Source organism: Falco rusticolus, chromosome 7, assembly GCF_015220075.1.
Source record: "Falco rusticolus isolate bFalRus1 chromosome 7, bFalRus1.pri, whole genome shotgun sequence".
In the NCBI taxonomy this organism is placed as follows: Eukaryota; Metazoa; Chordata; class Aves; order Falconiformes; family Falconidae; genus Falco; species Falco rusticolus.
The window spans coordinates 29,358,783-29,378,481 of record NC_051193.1 but is presented as its reverse complement, the minus strand read 5'-3'; the positions used below and the strand labels follow the sequence as shown (position 1 = coordinate 29,378,481).

At 36.4% G+C, this 19,699-nt stretch overlaps 1 protein-coding gene across 2 annotated transcripts in view; it reads left to right on the top strand.

Moving 5' to 3' along the window:
* NUDT14 (nudix hydrolase 14) overlaps positions 1–19,699 on the top strand; it is a 62,492-nt gene that overhangs the window by 18,715 nt on the left and 24,078 nt on the right. For both annotated transcript variants that reach the window (XM_037394431.1, XM_037394429.1), the window contains exon 2: positions 10,352–10,395. In XM_037394431.1, coding sequence (XP_037250328.1) covers positions 10,352–10,395 — 44 coding nt within the window. The remainder of the gene's footprint in view (positions 1–10,351; positions 10,396–19,699) is intronic.

Sequence of the window (19,699 nt, the reverse complement as noted above, 5' to 3'; positions counted from 1 at the left end):
TAACTGAGTTCTAGGAAAGCCCCATCTGTGTATCAGTTTATAACCTTAAATTATATGCTGACCTGGCAGTACAGTGATGTGAGAAAAGTCATAAATTTGACCTTTGTGCATATCATGTTTCCTAACGCAAGCACCGTATCTTTATTCTTTGTAGTATAGATTTTGGTATGCTACTATGTATTTGCCTTGGAATAAAGCATGTTTGATATGTATATGCAATTGTTCTTAATAGTGGTGTATATTAAAACCAGAAAAGGCAAGAAAGGAGATTTAACTTAATTTAGTGTATTTATATACACTTAATTGTCATGTTTTATAAATTTCATTCAAAGGTAAGTGATCTTACTGATAGCTGAATGCCAAGCTAAACTGCAACAGCTCCATTGTTGAAAAGTACACACAAAAAACAAACTGTGACTTGAAAAGTAAACTTCCAGAGGATTATACAAGAAAGTTTAGTTACACATCAAGTATCTTAGTTGTAATTGTTCTGGCAGTTGATGTACATAAAATGAACAAAGTGGCTTGGCCCAGTATTACATTAACAGTTGAATAAATTAATGTGTTCTCCATTGTTTATTTTACCTCCTAAAGTGTGAAAAAATTGCACCTTTGAACAGTAAACTCTATTGCCATAACCATCTGTTTGCAGTTTCATTACAAACTCCTACCAGAATAACCCTCACTTTGAAGAGAAAATTGATATGGGTTGTAAAAATTAGTCTATGACCTTAGGTTTTATGTCTCTTGAGGTATCCCTGGTGTGGTCTCCACTGGTATACATTACAGTTTCTTCAAGAAGTACCTTTATGCCTTCCAGCTAATTTCAAATAAGAAGTCAAGTCCATGTCTTACAGAGTTTGCTGTCACACAGAGCTGAGCACCTCTGCCTCTTGTTCAAGATCCTTGTACATAAAATTAGTGTAGTGGACAACTTTGTCCTGCCCTGCCCAGAACTGTGGTGTCAGCTGGAGCTGGCATGTTGTTCTTTAGCATATAGAACGATTTGTCCCCATGAACTTTGCTCACTTAGTCGTACTTCTGAAATTGTTAATACTATCAATTAAAGCCAATTAGCAGCAGTGGTATTTGTGCTTCAGACAGAATGTGCATTTTTAATATTGTTGAAAAGTCATCAGCTTGTGTAATTTTGGATGCAGATTCCACAAAGGCACTAAAACCAATCATTTCTAACTGAAACATTTGAATATGGGTAAGTTAAAAACTGAAAATGTCATTATTTGTAATCATGATGCTTTTAAAATAAATATTCTGGATAGTTTAGTAATGAAATCTTACAAGCTTTGTTTAAAAAACAAACACTCCCCTCCCCTTCCTCTTGAGCTTAAACAGTGGCTTGTTTAAAAAAACAGTAAAATTCCATAACACTTACATTCTTTTGAAGTAGTTCTTCAACATCAGCAAGTAATTCTGCAAATTGCTTTTGAAGATGAGGCTTCATTTACTCCAGCGTGTGCAGTCTGATGGAGTGGATTAGCGGGTGTGGACTGAAATTGTAATTTAGGCTGTTTTTGTGTGTTTGTGTCTTTCTGTAGAATGCTCCTTATCAGGTACATCTCTGTCTTCTTGGAGTCATTTTGAATAGACCAAGGCTGTTCTGTTTAATAGTCATCGGTGCAAACTTGGTATGTATGTAATGGCGTTACATTCACGTTGACTACTAAAAATCAAATTTTTCATCAGGTTTTATTGTAGAGCACTTTTTTTTTTTTTTCTTTTTTTCCCCACATCAGTTCCCAGAACCAGCTTGCTGTGTAGTTACAGGAATCTCAGGGATGGGGTAGGGGTAGAGCGGTGATATGCAGCTGGGGTAGAAAAAGGGCAGCCTGGCTTTCCATCGACTTACACTGTTATAGGACTGCACACCAGTACTGAGTGAGTTTTAAGACCAACACTTTGCATTTAAATTAGTAGTTATGTAATATGATAGCCAAGGATAAGACAGTTCCCTAATACTGATGTATGAGCTCAGAAGAAAAGAAAGAAAAAAGGGCCAGGCACTCAACTAATGCAAATTAGAATGATTTTATTGATTTTATTATTGTTTTTTAATTGAGTTGCATGGTTTTATGCCAGCTGAAAGTGCTTCCTTTCATTATGAAAGATATGTAATACTTTCTGTGAAATCCGTAATTACATAAAAATAAGACAGCTTTTGCCCTGGTTACCACAAATCAAACCTTTAAAGTAGACAAAACCCCTTTGGTAATTCATTATTTCAAACGGATTTCATATGCAAAATAGTCTGTTCAGGACAGGGTTTTTCTTTTAGATGAAAAAGTTGAATATTAATTGCCCTTGAATTTTTAACTGTTCCTTTGCCCTGGTTTTTTGTGCTTCAAGAAGATTTTTAAGTACAGCATGGCAGCTCTCTAGCGTGTGTAAACAAAAACCAGCCACTAACTTAGTAATACAATAAAAATATTAAACAGGAGGCAATGGAACTTTTAAAGTGTATAGAACAGGTATTTTACTTTATTCTTATCTGGAAAACTTCACAAGTCCAAACTTGCTTTAGCTGTCTTTCTCTGTTCTTCATACAGGTTTAACAGTATAATGTTAATTATTAATGCTTTATTTCCTAAAAAAAATCCCGAACTATGGATTTTTTTGGGTCAAACCTGGTGGTTTATTTACATAATTTTTGTATGTGGCAAAGTGCTGAAAATACTGTGAAAAATATTCAGACAGTGTAAGGTAATTTGGCCACTAATTGTACAATGGGAAGGTGAAAAGTGTAAAGTGTTCAGTCTTGAGTTTGTCCTGGCAGTACAGCTTCTGTGGGCACATCACTGTGGATGCTGGAAACATTATGTATCGATTATATATAACAAAGAGTTATAGCATTAATAATTCAGCTGGCAAGCAATGGTTTATATTAGATTATAAATCCTCATATGTTTCCACTGGAAACTGCTACAGATGTGACATCAGATTCCATTAAACTGAAAAAAGAAATGTAACAAGGAAATCTCAACTGATAGGAGCACTTCTGCTCTAGTGGGTGGAGAAAGGAAGGGAAAGGTTCATTTACAGAGGGATGAGGGTGTAACTTTTAGCATCGAGTATCTCCTGCCTTGCTGCGTTTACCATAGGGGAAGTCCACTCTGTTTAGCCCAAGAACCGTGACTCAAGGGGAAGCAGCAGCTAATGCACATCTTCAGGGCATATTTTCCCATTGTAGGAGTGTAAATTTCATAAACCAAACAGTACTGAATTATTGAGTTGTTTTTACTGTGAATTTACCTGTTGGCAGCTTTTATTGGTCATAAAAAGGTGAATATGACTGAAAAGCATTTAGCTAAGACCACTTAAGTAAATAAATGTGGCTGGAGGCTGCAGGAGGTGGCTGCATTGGTGCAGGTTTTTGTCTGTCTTCATGAGTCAGTTACTTGATTCCCCAAGCATGCTGCTCTTTTGGATTAATCTGAGAAAAATCCATCTAATAAAGTGACAAGTTTGATGTTTTCTTGCCATGCGGTTCTGGGCAACAAGTAGACATCTCAACAATAGAATGCATAGTGCATCTCCAGATAGAGGCATTGCTGTGCATGTTGTTATTAAACTGTGTAGATAAATTTATAGATTGGTTGAATGTGAAAGTGAGTGCAATAGAAAAACAAAATTGACATGTGTTTTGAAAGAAAAACATACCCTCATAGCTTATAAAAATTCTTTTGAGGACAGAAAAAAGGAAAATCTGATTATTCCTCTAGGAAGTTTTACTGCCATTTTACATGTAAATCATTAAACAGGGACCACACACTTGTTTGGCTTTGCTGACTCTGGTTTAAGACCGTTATTTGCCAATTAATTCTCTTATCTGTTTTTCTTTACCTATAGTGTTATTATTTTATTGCATGAAGAATGGTCATAATCCCTTTGCGTTAAGGACATTAATTGTTTTATTTTCTTAGGAGTGTGAAAAAAGAGTAAAGGGAGCAATGAGGACAGAGTTATTTTTATGTTATAATTGCTTCAGCTTCTCAAGTTTGCTTTTTTTCACAATCATGGAACATGTACTTCTTGGATGACTGCTTTAAACCCAGTCCAACTGGTAGAGGCTAGGGGATCATGCCTGTTGTTTGTCATTTTAACCCTCATAACTTGTGCCTGTAGCTTATCTATACCATAATGTATTTGTTGTCTTTCCTTAACTGCCTCAGCTTGTTTACACCAACTTTTGTCTGGACTCTAACTGAATTGTAAGATCATTGAACAGGAACTGTTCCCACTACATATGTTTAGTGCCTATCACAATGGGTCACCAAACGTCATGCTGTCTCTCCTGTAATGTAAACAGTAAGAAGTTAATCATTGTCACGGACAGATTTTTTTTTTTTTCTCTCTTAGTGGCATATGTGAAGTTAGTTTGCTTATTTTGGACATATGTCTTCAGCATGTTAAGTGATTTGCCTGCAGGACCTGCTACCAGTCTCCTCAAAAATCCATAATACACAGTATGAACCCTCTTTCGGAGGTGGCTTTGGTGTGACTTTACCGTTCTTGGCTGTTTGGCTTTGTCTGTCCAAGCAGAAGTTTTCTGTTGATAAAATGGGAGATGACACAGGACAGTGTCTTTAATTTGGTTGCTTTTTGTAATACTTAAATAAAGCAAATAAGATAGGAGAACCTTTCAGTAAATTTTGGGTAAAGGTAATTTCTGCTTCAGGCGCGTGTTGTTGGTCCAGAGCTTATTACAAGAAGTCATGTAAATCGGTGCAAATCCAGTGTAAATTTTGATTTGTTGAATGGTCTGAACTCCCAACAGAGTAACTACAGGAAATCTGTGGCTGTAAACCTGTGTATTGACGATTTATTTTAGACACCCTGGTCTGATGGTGTGAAACAATCGTTATGTAGAGATAAAGGAAGCATTTAAAGAGGTTTTGTGAGTGTTCTTGTATGTGTTACACTAACATGTTTTCCGTTTACTCTTCAGAATAAAACTTATTAAAATGTAAGAAGTATAAATCTTTAATTACATGTATTTAAAACATATATGTAATACAGCTTGCATGTAGGTGTTTCAGAAGCTATTTGTTAATTGTTTTATGCATAAAACAAGCAAGGAAAACTACTGGTTCCTTGAAAAGAGACAGATCAGCGCTCAGATAAACCTTAGCCTTGGTCCTCAGGTAGCCAGCTATGACATGGTGCTTCTATATTATGAGAAATTGTGAATAACTGTTTCACATTCACCATCTCCATGTCATTCATAATTTTACAGACTTCTGCTATGTCAGCCCTTAGTGTGGCACTGTCCTGAGGTGACACACTACTATTAGCAGCATGGCAGGCCTACTGCACCACTATCCCTTTCTCTTCCTCATCTCAAAACTCTTTGGCTGTTTTTCCAATTTTTTTCCAATTTTTTTAATTTTTTTTTCCAAAAAACATTGGAAAGGTGCAGGTCTGCTTGTTTGTAACTGGGGCACCACAGCTTTAATTCACTTCTATCATTTACAAACATACCCCATTCTTTGGGAGGGGTCCTTGAGGGAAGGCTTGCTCTCTAAAACAATGTTTAAAAACTTATTCCCACCATTGGAAAAGCTGAATCTACTGAGGAATTGTTGTGAATCCCAGGAGGGCTGTGTTGGTTGGTTTGGGCCGTGTTTTTTTTGAAGGCCCAGGGTGGTATCAGTGTAACACCGAGCTGAGTGTTGGTGGGTGTGGAGACACTTTTACCTGATGTATGAGCTGGTTCAGGAGCTTCTCAGGTGGCAGACCGTATCTGGGTGCTGCCCTCAGGGAAAAAAGGAAGGCATTCAAGCTCTCCCAAATGAAGAGTAGAGGGAAACTCCCAGGTGACTCGAGTCACATCATGTCCAAGGTCTGTCACATGGGGAGCACACCCAGTATCACCATACGATCAGTGCCAGTGGATGTTTCTTCCTACATTATTAGCATAGCATGTCCTTTTTGTCTTTTATATTGGCTAGCTTGGGCTAAGTCTTGAGTGAGTTTCTCTAGGAAGCAGAAATTATCCTTTGCGTAGGTATCCTGACAGAAATTTGACCATGTTGTTCAAACATTATATTGCCTAAGGTAGTGGAGGAAAGCAGAGGACAGCAATATCCCTGGTGCAGTGATTCTAAGGCATTTTAGTCACAGGCGGAGCGTAGGCGGGAAAAAGAACAGTATTTTGATTATAGGCTGCAGACAAGTCCAACTTACCCGTAACAGACAGTGTGAGCAGGCTCCTGCCTGTAATTATGGCAATGAGCAGGTGCAGGACGAGTCTTAGGAAAATGATTCGAAGGATCGAAGCAGGACAGAGAATGTGGAGATCAAGTATGGGTGGCGTCATAAACAGGGCTCTGCTGGTAGGAGTCACATCTGCTGAATTTGCGTCCATTGTCAGCAGTTGTCTAGCAGAGAGCTCTTTGCAGCGCGTAGTTGTCCTTGAATCACTTGAACCAAAGGGGTTGAGTTCTCCCTGTGCACACTGTCAAGCTGGTAGCATACTGTTGTAATTCTAAGTTGTCAATGCCATTATCAAGTCGGTGTTACAGACAGGATGCGCAGGACTTGTGACAAACTACTGCACATTCAGATAGTATAGAAAAGGCTGTTTCTGCTTGCTTTTGGGGATTGGGGGAGGACTCTGTTTAATTTGGATGCTTTTTTGAGGGATTATCTTTTGACACCCTTCAGCTGGCTTTTGTTAAAGGCTTGGAAGAGTATTGCCCTATATTTCCTGTGTCCTTAAATTTTCCTTTTACTGTTAGAGACAGGATACTGGGCAAGATGGACATTTCATCTGACCTGATACGTCTTTCTTATGCAATTTGTACTTATGTAAGTAATCTGTCTTGTGTGTCATGTGAAACGAAGCTGTCTCACATACTGCCTCTCCTGGAATACATGTTTATTAATTTACACATACTATATGCACTAGTTCAGCATTGCAACATCAGAGAACCTGAACATTGAGCACAGAACTACAGTGTGATTACTTTATGATTAAAGATTTACCAAATTAAATGTCTGTTATACAAGGTTGTTGCAGTATCAAAACTGCTGTTCTGAACAGATAAATACTAATATAAATACTTTTGACATACTTGTCTTTATAAAACATCACAGGACACATTTCCTATTTGAAGAATAATTCTTTAAATCATTCTCAAATGTAGTAATACACTCCTTTCTCCTTCCCATTGTCAGTGTTTAGATCTCCCAGCAATCAGTTACACTATTTCTCTTGCTTCATTGAGAGATACCTGGATTGTTCCTTATTAGACATTGGAGAATGGAATATTTTATAATAATGCAAATATATAAGTTTATTAAAATGAAGAGTGTTAAGGGTTTGGGAAAGCTTTTGTATTTTACAAAGGTACTTCTCCTTTTTGGGAGTGATGTTGGCCCCTGACACCTTTAATTCTTTCCAACTATCTGTAACTGTGGTGATAAAAGAACATTGTCAAAGGCTAAGATATATTTCGTATGGGACTGCTTAACAGTAATCATGGCTACTTGACTTTTAAAAGTGTGAATTTGATCAGTTCCAACAATTAATATTTTTGTCTTAAAGATAAGATAGAGATATTACATACAGCTTGATATAGTTGGTTAGAAACTGGTTAGAATTAATGTTCTGTAAAGTATGTAAAGCAGCATAAGAACCATTGGTAACTGTTTACATGCTATTAATAATTAGCAACCTTCATACTAGTCTGTTAGGAAAGAACCACGCGTTGGGTACAATAGAAACTCAGTTCTGTACGGTTGGGTTCAAATTACATTTGACTTGGACAATAGGGCGCGAATGGGGCTAATTTGGGTTTCTGCCATTGTAAACAATAAGATGTTGGAATGTTTCATTTATTTATTTATTGATTTATTTGTTTGAACAGGTGCAGGTTGATCATATGAAATATTTTTTATTCAAATATAGTAAAAAAAATACTGTCCAGTCAGAGTGTGTGATGATAACCAATATCTCAAATGAACAGACTCAAATTAATTTCACCTGTGGCTGGTTTTGAGTTTGGATCTTAAACTAATCAAATCATGTTCTAGAGAAAGTGCTTTATGTGCTGTCCAGCCACTTAGAAAACAGAAAATACAGATTTTATCTTCTGATTAGGTTTTTTTTAGGTACTAAGTCCCTTTTACTTTCTGTTAAAAATTATGTGCACGTCTGTGAGGTAGATTCTCTTATTGCTAATGGAGCTCATCCTTGAGAAGAGGTCATTCAAATCTGATGGATCCCATCTGGATGGGGATGATTCTCTGGGGTGTAATTTTCCTCAGCTATTTGAAACCCTTTCGTGATTGCTCCAAAGCAATCAGGTTCTGTAATTTGCAAAATGATGGCAAGAGGAAAGAGCCAAGAAGATTGTTGCTGGGATCATACATCAGGAAGTAGTATCACAGGACTAATAGCCTAAATTAATGCATGGAGAGCCTTGATTCAGGCTTTTTGTCTCCTCCATCAGCTGGACACATACATTTCTCCCAAGTGGACACTCCAACAGGAGAATGGATGATGGTAGCACACCTTTCCATTTGGGGCAGGCAAAGGTTGAAGCTGGGGAAGTGATATGAAGGTACCTGCAGAAGACATTATCCTTGGTCCACAGTTTCCCGGCTCACTCATGTCAAATGGAAAATTGCACAGCAGTGTGCCATTGAGTGGACCGTACACATTTAATACCTTAAATTGTCTTACCACACAGCATAGCTCATGCTATTACATTCAAGTGTTCCAGCTGTGTGTCATAGTCCTTTCAAAGTTGTTCCTCTATCTCACCAGGTGGAACAGATTGGATGCACACTCAGCTTGATAAAAAATGGCTTTAATATTTCAAGTTCACACTGCAGATTTGCTGCCATTATTTCTCTTTCAACTTTATATTGCATTTAAACAATGTCAGGGCTCCTCTTTTAATGTACACGTTTGATTCCTGTCAATGCTAACAGAAAGTATGTGCAGACACCAATGGAAGAGTAGACTAGAGTTTCTTTTGAGGCGAACAACTGTTATAATTAAGAGTTGTGGGAATGAAGGAGAACCCAGCTAGCAAGCAAGTAGTCACTCTTCCAAAAGCTTGGTAAACTCATAAAGCTCAGGAGCTTAATCTCTGAACCAGAGTGCTTGTTACCTAATCCCCACCAGCTGTTGTGTACTTGGTAGCCATGACATCTGTAATAGAGCTGAAGAGCCCGTCTATATTGGTTGGCACCTTTACCCACCAACTGAACTTGATTCTTCTTTCATTCCTCACATTGACCTGCTTTAAATGATTAACCAATTGCTTAGGGTTTGATCATCCATTTAACCATACTTTATAATAGAGAGCTTGTGCTCCTTTTCACATTAAGCCTATTTTAGGTATGTGGGTTTTCAGCAGGTCTAGTTTTTGCCTTGCTGATAAGAGAAAGGTATCAACCAAAAGAATTTCATCTGGTGGCATGCTGATCCCTTATATAGACTTAAAACTGACCTAGGAGTGAAATATCTTGATTTATATTTCAGATACAAATTCAGATTATTTGTGTAACGTCTCTGTTAACTGCTGTGCATGAATTGGCACAGGTAATTATAGCAAATAGAATATAAATGTAAGCAAGTGCGTACATGTTCATTATAACTGTGAAGAATGCTTGTTTTCAGGGATCAGTTTCAGCTGTGCTGCAGTGGATGTCATTCTTCTTAAGATAGCAGAGGACAGGAGTTGGCCCAACTTGAGAAAATAATGCATTTTATGTCTTCCAGTTCTTAGATGAGTGCTGTGACTTCAAGCCTACTGTTTGTATCCTCACCACCAAAAGCAGTGCAGAATAACAGCTGTTGTGTAGAACGGAGTGCGATCTCTTCGTGTTAGGCGTGTCATGGACAGAACTGCTATTTTGGGCCTTGTAAGGGATTAGAGGGAGGGATGTCTTGTTCCTGGATCCCAAAGGAGTTTAGTTAGGAGGTAAGTGCTGACCAGTCCTCCTAAGTTAAGGCCCTTTCTGGACATGGAAGAATATAGATCTGTGGGTTATTTTACTGGTTAAAACTTAGCAGCTTATAGCTTCCTACCACCTTGATTAGATTGGGCATCTGAAGTTGGTACTGCGGCCAAAATTGGGCCTGAAGACTACCATAGCCTTAAGTTAGCTGTCAGCATAGTATTGTGGATCTAAGATTTTGAACTGTCCTAAGGCAGTTCTGAGCATCTTTAATTCTTACTGTCAAAATCCAGAATAATAGTCTCATAAATACAACCAGCTATACCAAGTTTTTAAAGAAATGCCTGTTTAAATTTCATTAAAGTAATTTTTCACTTGGAACTAATTTTACTGATGGATTTGTTTATTTTTTTCCCCCCAGAATGGCACTAAGAAGTTTTGGGATTTTATGAGGACACACGACAGGTAACAGATGGAATCACATTATTTCCTTTTGTTTTTATGTTGTATTTATTTCATTACTGTATTCTCTTCCATTGGTCAGATCTTGTTGATGTGGAGTCACTTCTTTTTCCTCCAGTTTTCTCTTCAGTTCTCACTTCTTATGTAATACTTGCAAATAGTTCTGTACCATGTTAGACAGAATTAGCAGAAATTTTAAAATCTCCTCATGGATGATTATGTGTTCAGTAGGTTTTGTCTGTGCTTTTATTTTCCAGTGTTAAAATTTTGGCACATGATGTATTGTAAATTTTAATGATTACATAGAAAATGGAACTGAAAGTGTGGATTGTCTGAAATTTTCTTTTTTGAGTGTGAATATATCACCTGAAGGAAAAACACTGCACCCCACATACATAACCCTGTTCTTAGTTGTGCCATTAAATGATCTAGTCCCAGGTATGTGACCATACTCTCTCACCTGTGAATATACAGTCCCAGGTATTGCACTAGTATAAAGACTGTTAAAAAGCAATCTAAAGTTATGGTCATACTGTTTTATTTTTTTCACTGGCAATTACTTGGAATAAGCTAGAGATTCTGTTTTATGTTTGAGTAAATCCTAGTATTACGCTAACTTTTTTAATTTTAATCCTCTTCATCACTACTGTATAAAGATATTTTAGGCAAAGCCAAATTCAAGTAACTTTACAAATGCTGAAACCTTTCAGGCCCTCCATTCCAAACACCAAACCCTCTCCTAAGCACATGAAAAAAAATGGATGGTCAGCAATTTTGTCCTGTCTTTCCAATTGTAATGCTCCTATTAAGGAAGAAAAGCAGTTAACTCCTGACCTCAAAGATCAGTTCATGCAAAATTATAACAAATAGGGTATATATGAAACAGACCCAGTCTTGAGAGTTATTAAATACTTCACATGTCTTTCTTTAAAGTATAAATGTTTAATTTAGTCACTAAAAATTCAGGTACTAGAAGATAAAATAAAAAGCAAAGGTAACAACTTTTCCCTAGAGAAAGCTTTTTCTAAATCTATTAAACGTAAAAAAATAGCAAAACACTTAATGGCAAAAGAAATTGTGACTTGTAACCAGAACCACGTTGAGAGATGTATTCTTCTTGTGCATGACGTAAGTAGGTAAAATCAATTGCATTTTTGGAAATTCTTCTCTGCTGGAGCCCTCTGAATCCTTACAGTGAATCTTTCTGTGTGTAGGTACCTGGGATGGACATAAAGTGATAGCAATGCCTTTTATCAATATAAAGATTACGAAGGTAAAAGTTCTGGGAAAATATTCGATAGATTAAAATGCCTGTACTGCTTGAGAATGAGACAGAAAAGGCAGTGATACTTCGATACTGAACTTCACACTTGCTTTTGGAATTTGCCTGGAAGACGGTTCTGTCTTTGCACTTTCTCTATCCATATGAGCATGTGCCTGAATTTATGAGCGCAGATACAAAGGCTGAAATGATAATCGATTGCTGGAAATTTAATACGTGCCGTGTACTTTCAAGCAAGTGAATCCAGCCTCAAGTCACAGTGCTAAGAACATGACTTCCAGATGAATAATTTGTAGTACTATTTTTGTTTAAACTTTAGTTTATAGCTCTGTGATAATGTGTGAATATATGCAACTAACTGAGTGGGGCAAATATTAAAGGATCAGTTTTCCATGAACTTCTCTGGAGCAGTATTTCTGAAGGACTTTTGTGGACATTTTTTAAATAGTTGAGACCATAACTGTATAAAAAAGCTGTGGCCACATGTCATGCCAGTCATCTCTGGTCACATAACATTTGTTAGATTCAGATGTACAACAGCTGCCATCCTAACTTATTAGTGACTACTGTTGAACTGTAGAATCTCTAACACTCTTTCACAAGTAAATTCAATGCAACTTCTGACACCAAAGGTAATAATGTGAAAGTTCTGTATAGGAAATCCACGGGTTTATATAAATCCTATTTGTCATTAAGAAGCCAATTGTTATCAGATAAATTACTCAGGTTCAAAATTCCTTAGAATGCATTCAAGTGCTACATTTTACTGTATTTTAATAGGAAAGCTATGATGCTAGTTATATGGAAAATCACGTTGTCTAGTTGCTGAAGATTATACAGGATTTCACGTTTAGATGGCTTTTAGAGGTCCATTACTCTTAATGAACGATAAAATCTGGAAGAAGAGGAGGGGTTTCTGGACACATGTCCTGTTGGTCAGGATTTCCTAGTGTGTATGTCATCTTCAGGAAGACTGTAGGTGTTTTCCATAATTAAGATCCCTTTTCCGTAATAGTTTTTCAAAACTATTTGAACTTACTTTACATCTGAAAATGCTGTAACACTGTTAAATGCTCCAAGGTTTTTTAATAAGGCTGTTTACCTAAATTGCACATACAGATTGGAATGCCAGATCTGTAAAGTACACCTATGTATATATTATCTATTTACATATCATTGATATGTATAATTAATTTAATGATGCTGAATAAATAAACGCAGCTGTGTTAATCATTTAAAACCAGACATTGCACCTAACTCACGTCTTTATCTGTCATCCTCTTTTATCAGCACAAGTAGATGTGTGCTTAAGACTGACTTTTTTGCTGTATGACAGTGAACTGAGAGCTTGTGTGCAAGGTTCTTTTGGGACCCCAGTGTTCTTTCTTATTTCAGATGAAGGTAACATAAGCCGATATTCAATAAATTTGTATGAGAATATGGATTTGATAAAGGAAAATATTTAATAAGAGAAACTTAAGTTATTTTTGTATAAATTTATCCTTTCCAACTGTTCAGATGAACAGGTGATTAAATTATACAAAGACAAAAACATGAGTTTTGACATGCAGTAGTCATTTCATTTGCCTTAAGTGTGAGTCATCTTTTAAAATCTTACTTTATATTGCAGTAGTACAAGATCATTTAACCGTGTGCAAGCTGGCATAACACTAGCACAAGCTGAAAATAACATAATTTTTATTGGATAGTACTTTTTTTTCTTTCTTTCTTTCTTCTTGGTTATTGCAGATCTGGGCTTGAGTCTAGTGTGTGTAGGTCCTGAGCTTTCTTAAGATCAAGACCATTCAGCTAGAGTATCAGTCCTGGAGTCACCTCTGCTTTACATAGTTTGTAAATTATGCTGAACAAATAATTGCTTACTCATGATCCCTCCATGCCATTTAAATAGAAAAATAAAAAAGTTCTGTGCAAAAATATTATTGATGACACTATAAACTGTTACCAAAGCAAACCTTCAAAACCTGGCTGTGAAAAGTCAACTGAGTGTCAGTATAGACAAAAGAAGCAGCATTTCTTACCAAATTTAGGTTTAAATTTTAACAGAAGGAAGACCCAAGACACAAAGACATACCTGTGGAGAGTAATTAAGTCCTGGAATGCTTTGCCCAGAGAGGCTGAGGAACCTCCATCCTCAGAGAAATTCAAATCCTGACTGGACAAGGCTTTGAGAAATCAGACCTAACTTAGAAGTTAGCCTGATTTTGAGCAGGAGGTTGGATCAGATGATCTCCAGAAGTCTCTTACAACTTTAAGGTTTCTGTGATTTTCTAAGTAGATTAAATGCTTAATGAATTTACAGTTCCCATCTGACAACTGTCAACAATTTGTAAATTTGCCAAGATACCAGTCAAGTTATAAGCCATTTTTCTATTGGAAAATAATATTCTTGTCCTGTGGAGATACATTTAAGTTCACCTTTGTTTGAAACATGCAGATGAACATTATCAGAGCTCAATGCAAGGTTTTATGACATTAGAAACAACAGTAAAGACTACTAAAAATGAATGAAGAAATATAAAAATCCTTGATTACCTCTTTTTGGTTATAATTATTGAACAAGTTTATTGAAATGGTGTTTTCGTTACATGATTCTGGCCTGTTGTGTTAAGCAGTGACCCACATCAAAAGATGCTTTCTGCAGTTATTTTATGCACTGCTTGCTTTTCTGATGAAGTTTGCTTTCCCTCTGAATAGTCAGTGGATGTGTTTGCTCATTATTAAACATATCCTTATGAAAATCAAGCAGACTGCAAGTGCTGAAAATTTAAATGCAAGGTGTATTTCAAGATACTTCTTAGACTTGGGTCTATCAGAACTAGTTAGCAATATGTGGTGGTGTGATTTGCAAGGCAAGGAGTTGTTAATTTTTTTTTAAGGTCACTGCTTTAAAAAATAAAAAACTTGATCAGGAGGACATTTTCCATCTGCAAATGTTTGGTGGTTTTCTGTCAGAAATAGAAATGTACCAAATATTATAAAGTAATCATTAATGCCTGTAACAAAAAATTATTCTCTAAAGCCAGGCTCATGTTCCAGTTATATTCTCCCTTGTCCTAATTTTGCTATATTTAGTAGAGTAAGAGTCTGAAATGTAATACTTAAGTTTTACGTTCATCTACTTTATAAAGCAATAGACTAACTTAGTTTCAGGTTTCAGCAACTCCCCTTAAACAGATTCAAGGCTTTTAAAAGACATAATTTGGGAACAGATGAAGGTCAGTGTACAGTCATGTGCTCACTTTTGTACAAGCTTTGAGTAATAATGTTCAAGAACAGGAACGTAACCGTACCTTTTACTAGTTGGCAAGTAAAAGGACACCTTTCCAATTGCATTGTGAATGGATATAAAGCAAAATTATAGCCACTCCTCTATTTAAAAGTATGAAAAATTCACTGTGAAGTACACTACTTTTAAAAGAAAACAAATTTGAGGAGACTGAATTGCATTCAAGTTTATGTGAGTTCCTCTCAAGTCTGAAAATATCATGTGACAGGGAAGAGGCATTTGGACTAAAAAACCGTACAACTGTGCATGTGTTTTGCACCCTTCTTATGCTGTGGTTTTGCCTGCAAAAACATATCACAGTGGCTCAGTAACAGTTCCTGACTTAAAAATTCTTGATAGAAAAAACTTTTCGGTCTTTTCTTATCTTTCTCAAAAAGAGGAGGAAATAATATTCCTGCCTTATGAGATTGGCTTCTTTTAAGTAAAGAGATTAATTTATTTCACATTTAAAACAAATTAATTCCTAATTTAATTTGTTTGCCGAGAAAAGAGGCTTTATCTATGGCAAAGCCAATTGAAAAGTGTAGTTTTCCGTCAGGAGGGAATTTGCAGGGTGAAGGAAACCAAGGCAATCTGCACTTGGGCGTGCTGTCTCCTGCAGGTGCCAGTGCTGGAGGTAAATATAAAAAGGTTCGCAAGGCAAGTTAAAAATCAGCATCGCTCAGCACAGGAAGATGAATATGCTCGAGCAGTCACTCTGTGCTCTGACGTTATGTGGCTGCATGCTGCTTTCTGCACGCTGCCAAAATTGGGGAGCATGGCTGCGCAGTGGGCAGTGCAGAACGTGGTCACCCAAAAGCTGCACCAGGAACCTGCTGCATCCCAGCCCAGGCCAGGAGGGCTGGCCAGGTGGTGGGTCCTTAGAGCCACGCCAGGGGCCTGGAGGAACCAGGGTGGCTATTCTGGCTTGGTGGCTGTAGCAGGCAGCTATGGAGACAGGGTGGAAGTCATGTGCCCTGACCACATTATAGAAGTGGATTAAATTCCTTCTCCTATTTCATATGCCAGATCATTTGGGCTTTATGGAAACTTAATCCTGTATGTATTTTTCTGGTTTATGTCCTAGTGTATTATAAGACACCATGAAATTTAAATCAGATGCTTCCTTTATGCAAGAATTATCACAGAAGCTTTAAAATAGGTAAAACAAAGATTTTTAATATCTTTATAGGTTAAAAAAAAGTTTCTTGGGTGGCATTTGCCTTTTATGTGCAATGATGTGCTGTTGTGCTGTAAACCTTCTCTGTCTTTATAACAGCTCCTGCAGGGTGTCAATGGTGTGGGATTTTCTTGATTATCTTCAAAGATAGTGCAGAAGATATGCACTGGATGCAGTTCAACAAACAACAAAAATGATGAAAAGTTTAGGGAAATTAGAGCTGAGAGAGGGTAATGATGGCTGGGCATGTTCATGCAAAGAATAACACAACTGAGGAGAAGAAATACTATCACAAAAATTTAAAGAAATGTTATGAAGTAGGCTGGTATAATTTAATTTTATCAGTAGTCAATGACAGAACAAGAGATGTGTCTCATGTAGAATGTATTTTTTAAATTAAACACTAAGGAACCATTTTTACCAATAGGCAGTAAGACAAGCTAGGAAGGCATGTTTTGTAGTCACTGTCATTGAAAACACTCGGGTCTAGACTTGGTAACTGTCTATCAAGGATGCTATCTGGATGATGAAAATTTTCCTGGTATTAGAAGGAAAAACCAAAGTAGCCTATTAGTTTTCTTCAGTCCAAGTAATTACACGATTTGTTTGCATATGATATTTGCAAATAAAATTCACTTAATGCTTTTGGTTTTTTGTTTTTCGTTCTTGGGTTCTTTTTAAAGTGAAGACTTGACAGATCCTCTGCTTACATGCCAGGAATTGTGCAGGCATATTTTCTGTCTTTTAAGATGTCTTATTATGCTACCTTAGGATCTGATTTAAATAAAATCATAGCAATAAGGCAAAAATAAATTTATTTGATGCTATAAAGTTATCAGAGAAAAACATAAAATCAAAACCCAAATTTTAAGATTCTCATTTCACCTTTTTAAGTATGTGATATGAAAGCACCATATAGCATATGAGCTCTTCTCTGCTGTATCACTGAAGTAGACTAAAATGGCAATAAAGTGTTTATTGAGGGCATTGCTTCACTGGGAATTTAAATGTTTGCCTAATTTTGAGAATGTAACCCATAAAAATTCTTAAAACTAACAGGTACAGGAGAGTTTTGGCTGATTAGTTATAAATTCCTAAATAAAGGAATCTGGTATCCAGATCAGAGGCATCTTGTCTTTACAACTTCTAGGGATTTCATTTTATAGTATTTGCAGTAATACACAAAATAAGTGAATGTGTTTACTCTCTCACAGTCACTGAAATCAAGTAGAGTCTTCCCTCTGCTTCCAGGTGGTTTTAAAATAAATGAGTTCTCTCTGAAGAGTGCCAAAGGTTTTTACATGGTCTAAAGACAGCAGCATGGTCATGGTCTGCACTTGGGATTGGTAAAAACAATCTTAGGAAAGCTAGAAAACGTTCTATAATTTGAGTTGCCACTATTTTTAGAATTGTATCTGAAAATACCTCTTGGAAAAGAGGGAACTATTGAAATCGTTACTCTAGAAATGGGAAAACTGGGTAAAATGTGAACAACTGCCAGTTTCTCAGTCTATGTTTCTCACTAATAACAGTGAGACTATACTTTTATACTTGGCAAAAGGTTGTGTTATTCACTCCATATTTGGCTTTTGCTAGGCAAGAAGAAAACTTGCTGGTTTGTTCCTTACCTTAACTAGGGCAGAACACTGAGGTTTTTGTTTTGTGAGTTGTCCTCAAAACCTGATATTGTTTTAAAACTTCTGATTTTTGCCATTTTAGAATGGAGTCATACTATGCCTTTTAGATGGATTATTTATTGGTCTTACTATGTGATGGTATTTATAAATGGCAGTTTCACAAATAATTAGGAATTGGAACAAAAGCCCATCAGGCTCTGACATCTGTTGTGCATAATGCCCACAAAGCTTTATTTAATCAAATAAGTTAGCTTAAAACCTGAATTTATTTATTAAAATATTTTGTTGAAAGAATCCCACTGAGATGCAATGTTTCATTTCTAAGGGTATCCTGGGATACCGGCCAAGATATGACACTTCAAGAATGTTATTGCGAGCGACGTGCTTTGATGTCTCATTTATTTTGCAGTTGAATTTACTTTCTATTTTTTTCTTTGTTATATGAAAACAGGGTGCTGGGAGGATTGTTTATTCCAAAGAAATTGTCCTGCATCATATTCTCTGGTTTGGGTACAAATCACTACTTTACAAGGAGATTATATTTTAAAAATGTATGTATATGGATTTGTTAGCACTTCTTAATTCATTCTTCCACAAGTCCGATGATTAACCAAACATATGCTTCCTCCTTTATGGTGTCACGAACAACTTCCTGATGCAGTTCAGTTTACTGAAACCAATCTTCCTTTTGATTTTTTCCACAGTAAAGTTCATTTTTTTTAGGCATACGTGTCCCACCACTTTATTCTGGTTTTACTTAGTATTAAATATTTATGTTATATTGGAGAAAGCATTCAAATTTCATCAGAATACAGAAGTCTTCTAGACTTCTCTAATTATCTTTTGCCAAATCCACTTTATCTGTCATTAGTATGAAAGGCTGAATGTTTTTGTCAGGAGCTTATAGCTTTGCTTTTGTAATAGGTTGCATTTTAAGCAGCCAATTGGATTGGTGTTGGCCTTTGAAAAATGTAAAACGCTTTGAAGGAAGACTTAAATGAACCAGTAAAGACTGTGTAAGCACACACATTTAATCTCAGGACTATCTGCATTATAGTTAAAGCTCTGGGAAACTAAAGGAATTGCAGTGGAGAATAATCAAGGGGTACAGCTTTACTACATGTCTGTTCTGAAAACGAAGGGACTGTTTTCTCTGGCTTAAGATACTAGGTGCTGCTCTGAGAAAAGGAAGATGAGAGCACTTTAGATAGCACGTCAGAAGTTTTCAGGGACATGTCCAGCTGTGAAATGGGTGGTTAATTTGAGTACACAAGTGACATAGTGGTTAGATGCAATTCTTTCTCATGGCCACCACCAATAATTTTGAAATAACTAAAGATGAAGTAGACCTTTCTGAAGGATGAATCCTCCCAAAGAATTACTTTTGATTGTTAGCTCTCAAACAAGTTTGAGGGTTTCTTTTATTATCACTTTAAAATTGAAAGTGCAGTCATTTCGGATTTGAACAAGAAAAGGACACGTACACTAACAAGCTTTAATCCTGATCTGAGGTGTTTTGCAACCATATTTTAAAAAGGCTAGATGGAATTATAGTCTTGACATGGAAAACAGTATGAAAGATTAGTTTTTCAACACTGTATGAACAAAGCAAGCCAAATTTCTATAACTTCAAGAAGAAAAAGAAATTTATATTTTAAAGCTAAACTAATTACAGGACTTCTAAATGATTTATTTCTTTTCTTCCTAACTTTTCTTCTAGTATGATTCGTAAGTTTTGACATTTTCTCCCTTATGAAGTGTAATAGGCAAAAATATTACACGTATGTTATATATTCACGTGCTCTCCAGCTGAGATGAATACATCCTTAAACACTTCTGTGGTTGTGCGCTACATTTGATTATTTTCTTCTGTTTGTATCAAAGGGATTTTTAATATCAAATATATGTTGAGAGTCAAGAGG